Source organism: Perkinsus marinus (assembly GCF_000006405.1).
Source record: "Perkinsus marinus ATCC 50983 genomic scaffold scf_1104296947704, whole genome shotgun sequence".
In the NCBI taxonomy this organism is placed as follows: domain Eukaryota; phylum Perkinsozoa; order Perkinsida; family Perkinsidae; genus Perkinsus; species Perkinsus marinus.
The window spans coordinates 18,525-30,458 of NW_003210511.1; the positions used below are offsets into that span (position 1 = coordinate 18,525).

Here is an 11,934-nt window from a genome sequence, read left to right on the forward strand (position 1 = left end):
TGACTTTGAAACTACAATGAGGCGTATCCCGGTCTCTGAATACAAGACGAGTATCTATCATAGAAGGAGTCTCTTATAGACGACAGAGCTCCTCCAGGAGTCAATTGTTCGATACTTCGAAGCAGAGTCGTTCGGGAAGAAATGAATGTAGCGAGACAATCGCCACCAGCGAACAAGTCTCTCCTGCTTTCTCTCGGCAAACGGCAATCGAATCGGAATGATCAAAACTATTTATTGGCATCCTTACCCGATCGATTGACAGCACCATCCAAGCGGACGTCTCTCTGCAACGGCTGGTATGGTAGGGTGGGGTGCCTTTTACTCGCGAATATGGCTAGGTCCAGCTTAGAAATATTGATAAGCTGCAATAAACGACATGGAAATGCGGGAAATGCATCCCAACACGTCATTTTAGAAGCCATTGTGATATTTTTTGGCATACATGCCATCGCAAACATCGTATGATAGCACACAAGTGCACAGATACACCATCCGAGCGTGATTCGGAGGCCATACACAAAAACACAGGAGGGGCATCATATTGGTCAAAGGTTGATCGTAGTAAATCACAGAAACTTTTCTTTGAGAAAAGCTAGCAATGGAGCTCTCCCTAGCAATGATGTAAACACCCAACCTAACAATAACATGAAAAGTCACTAGAAAGTTTCGCGCGCTTAATGACTGAACTATCTTGGAGAGGAGCATTTGCGAGTCTCACCTGACATATGAGCGATGCACTATACCAAAAATGATCCAGTCCTCTCTCTATCACCTGCGTTGGCTCCCCTGACCCTGGACTCTCATAAATAGTGAGCTCACTGTTATCTGCAACCAGGAAGCCTGACAAGGAACTAGTGCTCTCAACATCCGCAGTAATATCGGCTAGTTAGCCCGCAAATTTACGGCTAGTTCGGGTGTAAATAGCTCGGCTTGTTTACTGAACCGTACGATTCTAATAATTTTCATGTTTAGTGTTACGAGCTCTTTACTTTCTACATTATTCTCGTTTGTTTCACAGTTCAGACGTTATTTTTTCGATAAGTTGCATAGACGTAAATCTTGCTCAGTTGCGTTAGACTTGCAGTTTCTATATCTTGCGTACGCGTGTGTATCCTGTCTTCATAACTGTGTTCTTTTCAATTATGTTGAGTTCAAATGTTCGAATCCAGTTTGATTGAGTGTCAAGTGTTTCTAATCATTATCTGTCGGCTCTTCTCTAATCTCTTATCATCTTTTCGTATCAAATTGTGTACTTTCTTCTACTGCTTACACTGCTTATACTACTTGGGCTCGTGGCTTTTGACGTCACCGCTACAGTCACAATGTATGGATTATAGCCACATTTGCGGCATTTGCAAGGTTGATGATCCCTCGTGGCTGATGTTCAAATGCAGATCAGATTAGAGGTGAAGTCGCTGACGGGAGCCAAAAATTGAGCTATCCAACGTCCAACTTGCGAAAGAGGGCTGTGAGTCTGGTTGGAAGAAGGAAGTCACAATCTCTAAGGTAAATCCAATCTGGATCAACACCTTCATAATATCAGAATTATCAGACTACTTCGCACCGCGGGCTAGGCTCGCCAGCTAGAGAGCGTGTGCCTGCGGTACAAACGCGTATGCCTGGGGGAGACACCAAGCATAGGCAATGCGTGGTGCCAAGAATGTAGAATAGAAAGTGCAATGCTGACAGTCAGAATAGAGTAGGAGCATTGTCACATGTAGGTTCTCTCTATAACACTTCATCGCATGGCATTGGTTATCTGGGAGTGTTGGATGAGATTGGATCTCAGCTATCTGAGCAGCGAAAATTGCGTGACCAAGGTTGTAAGATCCTTTACTAGCTTGGATTGTGCAACTCCTCGCATCACTCGCTATCGTGTTGTTCGTTCAGCTCAGTTGTGCGGCTTGTCGACCATTTTTCTTGCTGCTTGGCTCGTCTGAACGCCACTTCTGCCACGCAGAACTCAACTTCTTGCACTACGGTGTGAAAAGTCAGATAGTTCACCAGTGCGCCACTGCCCATCAAATGCTTCATGCGAATCTGGATCACTCAAGTGATAATATAGAAGATAATGCTCATCAATTCCTCACAGATTACTATTACGCCACGCACGCAATACGAATAGGAACGGAAATGTGTGGGTGTCGAAGCACCGCTCGCCAGTCCATAAGTATCACATAGCGAAGCATAGCCCGTCGAGGATGCAAGCACGCCGCATAGCATAGTGGCACGCCAAGCGGTCAATAACAAATATAAAAACATGGCAGAAGAAAACAAGAAATAATGTTTCGGGGGTGACTGAAGAGTTGTGAACCTCTCAGTCGACCCTCTAATCATTCCTTAAGCTTGGCGACACCTATAGTAGCTCGAGCCCAGTCGAAGGAGTAGTAGTGGCCGACAAATGTTGGTAACCCCAAAATCCACCCTTCATCGAAACTAATGGTCAAGATACATACGTCAGGCTCGGGTGAAACGATGTATGCTTTAGGAGGTATCTCAAGCGTAACATCGGCTTTATCAGGTATTCCTCTCACAGTGAACCTCATCGACGGCAAGAAGCTGACATCTTTGCAGTCGACACCGTAGTCGTCGCCTTTCACCATAAACTCGACCTTCTTCCTGCCGGCGGTACCAAGGAGACCTATGACCTCTTCACGAAGCCGCTTAGGGATACTTATAAAGGAGGAACCTGTGTCAAAGACAACTGGCCCGGACTCTTCTCGCCGCTTAGATCCTATGGCGAATGCTTGTAGTTCACTGGTGTGGTGATGTTCGTCTGTAATAGCAATATACTCCAGGGGACCATCATATTTACTAGCATCGTCACCACCAATAATAAGTTCGCCTGAGAAGGGGCTCCCAGACGATAAGTAAACCGAAAAAACTGAACTATCGACGATTTCCGCTGACACTAGCTGATCAACAAAGCGCGGAAACGGCGGGTTGGTGACCTGTGGTCCGAGGCCGAGGGCTGCCCAGGCACCGTGTGAGGAATCCTTCACCACTCCGAAGTCCATGTCCCAGGCAGTCGCACCGTAGAAGTAAAAGTCCCCAGAGAATGGGAATATTGTCAGCGAAGTTTTGTCAATAAACCTGATTTTCTTGGCAGCGTTCAACTCGTAAGTCGCTGGGTCGCATTCATAGCACTTGTAGAAAAGCTCATCGCACCGGCCGCCAGAGAGGGTGTCGTACCAAGTTTTCCATATCAACTGAGTGTACGGGCTCCCAGTATCCACGACGGCGTAAAGATCTTGAGTGTCGACCTTCAAAGGAGTCACGATGCGTCTCCAAGGCGCCCAGCGTTCAGTTTGCTGTGCGGATATCTTCAACCTGATCACCTCACCACCACAAAAGGTCACAAGGAGCACTTCGATACAGACGAGGAGAGCATGAGGGTGATTCATGATTGTTTGAATGGAGGTCAGTACTTCAAAGCTGGTGCCAAGTCGTCCGAATGATAGTCAAGGTACTGAAGAAAAGCTAAGCGTTGAGAAAGTGAGGGCTCTACAGTGAGAAAGCGTTGAGGAGTGTTGAGAAAATTCCACAGATTCTATTTCACTCTAATGAGAGGCTACGCTGTATCTAAGCTCAGTGGGGGATGACAATTGCACGTGAAGTCAGTGCAGTGTGGCTATTTAAGACAGGGCTCAAAGTAGAGTAGCGACTTCTGGCTGGGTAACAGTGGGCAGCGACTTCGCAAATCGTATGCTCTGACCTTGAGGTGCTTCGTCCCCTTTGGCGCTTACACCACTCAGTCTACGGAGCTTGTTCGCTTGCGTCGCTTCCCGATACACTTGCGTGCATCTCTTGTTTCACGTGATGTAGACCGGATAAAGCTACGTGTCTAGCTCTATCTCAGTTGCTGTAGGTTCCCTGAGGTTGGTGCCACAAGCGAAGCACCACGAGACACAACTCTTACACTACGAATAGCTCGGGAAATGGTGTTTTTCCATGTCTAACGATGGCTCAGAATCATCATCTGAGCCTCAGATAATATTGAGCAGCTACACGTGCTTACCATCGAGCCGATGGCGCTTCACCATCGTCAGAAATCTCCAGACATAGGGAAAGAAGGAATTGCCTCACATCGATGCACCTTTTCGCCACAGCGATGAATTTTAATTGTGATATGGGTGAATGACCCGGGGTGACGCATCACCCAGGGTGATGCGATTGATTTGTTGTAGTGCACGCAATATGAAATCGATTAATCTGAAACACAATAGGTTTCACGCGTGCGTACGCGTTCTTACTGTCGCTAAGTTCTTACTGTCGCTACTGCCGTGTCGGTTGGCTCAAACCCTCCACTAAGATAAAGGCATCAACTGGTTGCAACTCAACCTCTATACGAGGCGGGACGCCGGTTGGGCGCCGCTTACAGATGACTCACTCTTCTAATGGACACGCAGTCCGATTGAGTGTCATCGACAGTTTGTAAGGTTGAGCTGCTCAGCATAAGAGACCAGCACTTCGCTGATTCGCGTCTCTTCACTGCCTGATTCCATCTCAGTTGAGTCGCAGGGCTTCAGTCCGCATTCTCCATAGATTCCTGTTTTGAGCATTTCATCTCGGCAAGTTCGCCACTCAAATTTTCCGCAATGAGTTCTTTACACCTTTCTCCCTTCTACTTCTTGTCTGAGCTCCGTAATGATAGGACGAATTAAATAGTAATTGCCTGTTTACCTGAGATGAATTGGGTTACGGACCCACTTCAGGCTCATACATAGTGTCTTGCATATTTTTTTCATATTCCCTCGAGAATGTAAACTGTATCCGATTCGGATACAGTTTATCCCGACTCTCTTGCTCCGCAACACACTGTCAAGCTTGATTGTTCGCACTATTAACTTGGGTTGAGTTCGACAGCCCTGTCAGGGCTGCCCTGATAAGAACTGGCAACTTCGGATAGTAAGGTGCCAAGCATACCGAGTAGCATTTTACTTTTAGCAAATGTCAACAACTTTCCTTGGAGAACAGCACATATCTCAACAGATAGAAAAGTCCACAAGAGAAAGTAACAGAGGAAGAATCACTGAATTGGGACAGGAAGACTCCAACCCGAGAACTCATGACGAAGTTCTCAACTTATGACGTATGACAGACTCAGTCTCCACAGGCAACAGAATTGAAAGAAGAGGAACTGAGTTATGAACAAACATGACCTATAGGCATTATATCAATGACGTTTCAGGCATCTAGGAAGTTGCTTATAATACAGCCAACACAGGTGATAGCAGCAAGGAGAAACACTAGGACACACTTTCTCCCAGCTTTGATGACGATCTGTTTCAGAACGAGCGTGCCAATAATGCCACCAACAGAAGGGAGAACAACAATCCACATACCAGGACCACCAGGGTAATATCCATGTAACATGGACCATGTTGATGGAAACCACAACTAGTTGATGGAAAGTGATCCACGCGTTGTGTTGTGTTAGGGAGGCACGACTAGTTTGTGCCAACATACACGCAGTTGTTGGGCGAGCGCGAAATGAACACCTGATACGCACAAACACCATTGTACGTAAACGCAAGCACATAGGAGTCTCAGTCTTGGCTCTAACATCGCTTTTTCTTGTTGCGCCCAGGAGGCTCATCTAAGACAGAGTATCATCTGTCCTCCGTGGGTCTTATTCTCTTCTACAAGAGATCCCCCCGCTTGGCTCATATCTTGGAGCAGAAACGTCTTTCCTTCCCCTAGACTACTTCCTTAGATGCCAGAACTTCTGGAGGCAAGAACACAAGAGGCCCTCGCCTTTGGCCTCATTTAACACGTCCCGAGTCGCAGGAAACTTTTTGTTTGTTTGACGCGGCTAAGCCGCTCGATAAGCTCTGAGGCTCTCGTCGTCTCTCTCTAATCCATTTACTGGTATCTACGTGACTTGATCTCACCATAGTTATAAGATTCTACTCTCTATGCCACCTACTTCTCTAACAAAGAGAGCCCGCAAAGCTTCCTCCTCCTTGAGAACCAAATCGAGGATTCGCTCGACTATCAAGAAGACTCCACGATCTTCTCCCAAGTTACCGTCTGCCCCTACCCCCGGAGATCATTCTCAAGCATAACCCATCGACGCTGTCTCTCTAAGTGACATCGACTCCCAAGTGCGAGGCTTCATAGAACAGCACAAGGCTCTATCTAAAAATATCCCCACTTCGGCCGAATTCCCTTCTACGGCGCACTCCTCAGAACTGCCCCCAGGTCCACCGTGTCCCCTCACTCTGACATCTTCGGCACCGCAACCTAGGCCAGGACATCTCATGGCTCCCCTATACAACAAAGGGTCCACTTTGGAAACGTTCTTAGACCAGCCATGGTATTCCTTCATCCCGGCCTCGTGGTCTAGAATCAAGGGTATAACTATAGACAAACACACAGAGTCCTTTTCTGTTGCGTCTGTTATCATGGCTTCCATTGATCTATCGACTAGGTTAGTACAAGCAGGTGTCATGCAAAGTTCCACTGCGATTTCCATGATAGACAAAGTCGCAGATTGTTCTTTTGGTTCTAATGGGACCATCAAGGCCAAACACGAGCTCGAAAAGTTATCTACTATGGCTTTGGGGTTAGTTCAATCAAGAGAAGTCAGCAACGTTGACTTACTGGCTACCAACCAGGTAGATTCTACTCTCAATTCCGCCCTTGGACGCTTCTCTTCACCTCCCCCCAAACCAGATCGGTCTACAACTACAAAAAAATCGACCTGGAAAGGTTATGATCAGTGGCAACAACGACCTAGAACCTGGTACAACTGGCAGGGATCCAACTCTTGGTCTACATATGAGAACAAAACCAAACCCACCCCAGAGACCAACGCTAAGAGCAAGTCTACTTAGTATGATCAGCCGATCTCCTACCAACTCTCTTCTTGATTTCACTCGATACTTCAACTTTACTTGAACAACTCATTCAGTCTCAACTATCATATCCAAATCATATCCACTGAATTAGGCTTGTGTTACCTCTCTCACAACAGCCTTCTCCATTTTATATTTACTCAGATCATCATCAGATTAATTTTTTATGTCTGACTCATTAGTCCTACCTAAATCTAAGAGGTCACGCCGAGGAAAACGAAGCATGGTACAGGAGATTATCCGTTTAACACAACAAGCTCTGATTCATTCTGGTCTACATGACCATCTCGAGGTTACTAGACAACATAATATTATTCTGCTTCGTCCTAAGGTCATTTATGATATCGTCTATGGCTACCCAGCACACAAAGGAGACTTACATGACCTTATAAATGCAAGCAAGTTGACCGACCACTTGCTGCAACCACAAGAACATATTCAATGGGCGACTCATCATGACATCCTACCAAATTTTTCTATCGAGCTACCCACGATGCTTCAAGCAACTTTGGTGATTCAACGAGAACTTTCACCATCTCAGCTTAAGTGGCTTCGGAATCACAACAAGCTACACATCGCAAATTGGTTGGGTACTTCTAGGATGGGCGAGGATCTATATTGGCGGTCTCGTCGGATCAAGCCTGTTCCCTCTAACTGGAAATTGGATCGTCTGATTAACCTAATCCAAATTACAAGGTTCAAGGATGAAGACATCATATTAAACTTAGCTGAGGGTTTCCCCCTAACTGGCACTATCCCTGGTGGTGGCCTCTTTCCAGTCTCTCATAAGCCTAAACGAGCTCTGTATGAAGGAAATAAACTCATTCTCAAGAGCAACTCGCTCACAACCTTATCAAACTATCTTATGAGAAGTTTCCATGATGTTAACTTGAACACATCCATTATTAACGATGTTCTTTCGGAAGTACAGCTCGGGCGAGCCCTTGGTCCTTATCCTCCCGACCAACTCCCTCCACAAGTTCAATTTGCATGCCTTCTATTCGCAGTGGCCCAACATAACAAAGTCCGTTTAATATCCAACTACTCGTATAGCTTAGGAGGACGGAAGTTGAATAGTACTGCCACGGTGAATCACAAAGTTCAATTTCCTCGCCTCCTACATGTCGCTAAGGTAGCTAGCCTAATGAAATGTCAAGGTTCTTCAACTATTTTTCGAAGCGACCATCGGGCTGCCTATAGACAACTACCGATTAAAATAGAAGACGCTTGGAGGGCATGTGGACTCTTTCTTGATGAATCGTCGGCTCCTCATATAGTGGTCCCTCTACGATGTCCCTTTGGAGCCGTTGCTTCGGTCACCAACTATCTACGAATTTCTGAAATGTTCACACACTTCAGTCGCAGTTTGGGTATTATTAACCAGCTAGCGTATATGGATGATTATTTCGCAGTGGAACATAAAGATTGCGCCAAGGAGGCTCAGGACTTTTTAGCCTTCCTGAATATACTAGTTGGTGGCGAGATCAAACACGAAAAAGACGTACCTCCATCCTCTTCCTTAGTGTTGTTGGGGTTACATCTCAAGCTGGCCGACGGACAGTTCATGGTTGGTATCACTAATGATAGACGACTTCGACTACGGGATGAACTGCGTAAGGTTCAGCTACATCCAGAATACATTGACTCTAAGCTAGCAGGAAAACTCTCTTTCTGTTGTGAGGCTTTATATGGTAGAGCAGGAAGAGGTCCACTCCGTCTACTGATCAGGCAGGCTTTGGGACTACAGGTCCCTCACGAAGCACTATTTCAAGCTATTACCTTCTTACTAGAAATCCTATCGGGAGATCGAGTATGCACTAACTTATGCAAGACACTGTCGACTCCCTCACAACCGTATGTGTGCTACACCGATGCTGCAACTTCTACACAGAGTATTGGTCTTTATGCTCCACGACAATATTCGCATCCTGCCTATTTCTCAGTTGTCAATCTCCATCTAGATGAGCACATCAACATACTGGAACTAAAGGCGATTGCCATTGCTCTACATACCTTCCACACGGTATGTCCCTCTCGGCCGATCTTGCTTTTCTCAGATAGCAATGTGGCAGAACTGGCGTTACTCAAAGGGTCCACTTCATCTGCCCATATGTGTATCGCTTTACATCAGTTCTGGACCGAATTGTCTCGGAGTCCAGACCTTAATTTCTACTTAGCCCATGTTCGTTCTCATTTGAATCCAGCCGACTCACCGTCTAGACAGGTACTTTCAGATTCTTGGATTCAAGATGCTCACAATATCTCACCGGTTTTGCCACAATGGATTTCAGAAAATCATTCCACTACGCAACTCCACACCTGACAATTATATCTCATATACACTTAACTTCTACTCAACACTAGGCCTTCTCGGAGAAGGGGCGGAGCTCGGCATCCGGGTTCGATTCCCATGCCTGGCGTTTTTCTGCAAAAATATGTTTTTTGCACGGAAATCTACATGGTCCGACCGGCACCCTAATTTCGTACTTTTTCTAGTATCCCCAGAGCGAGAGCTATCGAATGGTGTATAGCATGTGATCATAACCTCTCTAGATCGAGCTGGATAATTTGTACGCACGCACGCACGCACGCACGCACAAAGTGTTAGTAAAGTGAGAGAATACGCTCCGCTCGCTTCGCTCGCTCCGCAATTTTCTATCATAAGTCTATGTTGAGCAACGCAAACGACCACCTTTCCAAGTTAACTTTTCCTACTCTCTTTGACAATGATTGAGAAGGCTTCGAAGCCTCAAGAACTTCAAGCTGAACCTCTGATACGAGCTGTGATACGACATCCTGAGGACTTCCTGATTATGTCTCATGAAGTGTCACAAAATCGTCACTATCTTTGACTTACACAAATGGGAATTTCAGAGTTCGTCGATCTCTCCTACTGTCAAATTACAAATAGTGCGGTCCCACCCAGACTATCATGCAGCTCTTCTTGCCGAAAACTTACCACTTCTACCGCAAGTGCAACAGGGGTATTTGGAGGCCCATCTAGCACCATCCAATTGGCGCTCTTACAAATCAGCTATCAAAATATTCTTACTTTGGCATTGGAACAAATTCCCCTCAACTCCGGTCTTCCCTGCTTCTCAACAAGCAATATGGGCCTTCCTAGCCGATAAACTAGTACATGCTAGGTATATTACCGGGGTTAAAAAGATCCATCGTCTTTTGGGCCTGTATATTGCCTTTGACGGCCATATGACCACATCGATCCTCAAAGGTGCTCTCAAACTCCTCAATGCTCAGAATCACCCTAAAGTCTTCCTATCATTCGAAGACCTCATTCATGTGGTCAACATAGCGACCAGTCACGGTTGGCTACTCTTTGCTAATCTATGCGTGATTGCATATTCATTCGGAGTTAGAGTTCCTTCAGAATTGCTAGATCTACACAACAGATATCTAATTGTTTCGGGTGCTTCAGTCTATCTGAGATTACACCATCGGAAAAACTCTCCTAGTTCAACTCATATTCGTCGTATCTGCACCTGTGATATTAACGGGAGTGCTCTATGTCCAGTTGAAGCTGCTCGCTTCGTTCTTAGTACTCATAAACGCACATTATCTCCATCGTATTTCAACTTTTTATTGAAACGTTGCACCATTACTCTGTCTCACATTGATTCCAATACAGTGTCTTCTCATAGTTTTCGTCGGGGATTCACTAATGATCTGACATTAGCCCGAGCGCCACCCTCTCTTATCGACAAGTTAGGCGGATGGTCTTCGTCGAGATCGAAATTTCACTATATCAGTAAAGCGGCTAAGGTAGCCTCGTTACATAGGTGACTATCACATACATTTACCTCGAACTTCTCCCATATCATACATCAAAATATCGGAACCTGACTACATGTTGCGTTCAACCTTCCCTCACTAAGTTCATCGAGGGGAGAAGGGAAGCTAGCTCGGGAAGTAACAACACATCCAACACTCTCTAGCGTGCTTGAACTCATGGGAAATAGCACGCCGAGAAAGGTTGGACCTCAACTTTAGCTTCTCTCCTCCCAACGTAGCCACGAAGTTACACGTTGAGGACCAATCAACAAAGCGTGTATTACGAGTTTAACACTTCGCGTAACGCGGTAAACATGTTATGACGCGTTTTCGCGTTAGAGTTTTTCGTGATATTGCGTTTCACGCGTGCGTTCTGACGCGAAGTGTTATCTCAACAAAACATATCGCGTTTTTCGCGTAAAACACTTCGCGTAAAACAGTTTTACGCGTAAAACAGGTGAAACTCCACTGAACTAGTTGACATACCTTCCGCTTGGCGAATATGAAGCCTGACGATATGCCGAACAACAGCGCTATTACGATAGCGGCCAAGAAGCAGTACACATAAGAAACTATCCCATAAGAATTTCCCTTCAGTCGCGAGAAGGACTCCTACGCTACTTTACCGAACACATCAGATAATTTAATACCTTCTCATAACACGAACTGGAGGAGTTATGTCCTGTCACTCCGCATCACCAGAACTACCAACCAGCAATATCGTACAGCAACACTGTACAAGGATTCAATTCATATCACCATTTCAGGGGGAGGGTACTGCTATTACTTTTAGCTGTCGAGAATCCTCGTAATGAAGGAGATGTGAGACAGAGCACACAAATGAGGAACGCTGTCGTCCAGTAGAAAAACAACACTTTCTTCGATGGCATCACCAAGAGTGGGTCCACTCTCTTCTCCTTAGCCTCCTCCACCATGACTATCGTCTTCTGGCTCGCTGACGACGGTGACTCGTCCTTCTATCTTGCCTTCTTTGTCGCATTTCAAGACTTGTATTGTTTTAAGCCCTTTAACGGCGTCTTAATCGTCGAGAAGGCTGCTACCAGGATTTAGAGGATAAGGATAATCAGCTGAGGAGGAATGATGTTCAAATAGACACCGATTAAGGCTCCAGCGACAATGCATGGCAACATAATGATGACGTATGGTAGGATGATAAGCCACCTCTTAGGCTCATGCCACTGCATCCAGAAGTTTATATTACACTGACATGAAAAAAATACTACGCCTCCCGACAGGGACCGATTTCCTTTTTACACTAGCAAGT

General features: G+C 45.8%; 1 protein-coding gene across 1 annotated transcript; it reads right to left on the reverse strand.

The window, feature by feature from the left end:
* Positions 1 to 2,333: 2,333 nt before the first annotated feature.
* Positions 2,334 to 3,404, reverse strand: Pmar_PMAR022770 (plasmepsin, putative; the record flags this gene model as incomplete). The annotated part of the gene is made up of 1 exon (XM_002779209.1): positions 2,334 to 3,404. One exon carries the CDS (start codon positions 3,402 to 3,404, stop codon positions 2,334 to 2,336), a length of 1,071 nt encoding a protein of 356 aa, XP_002779255.1.
* Positions 3,405 to 11,934: the final 8,530 nt, after the last annotated feature.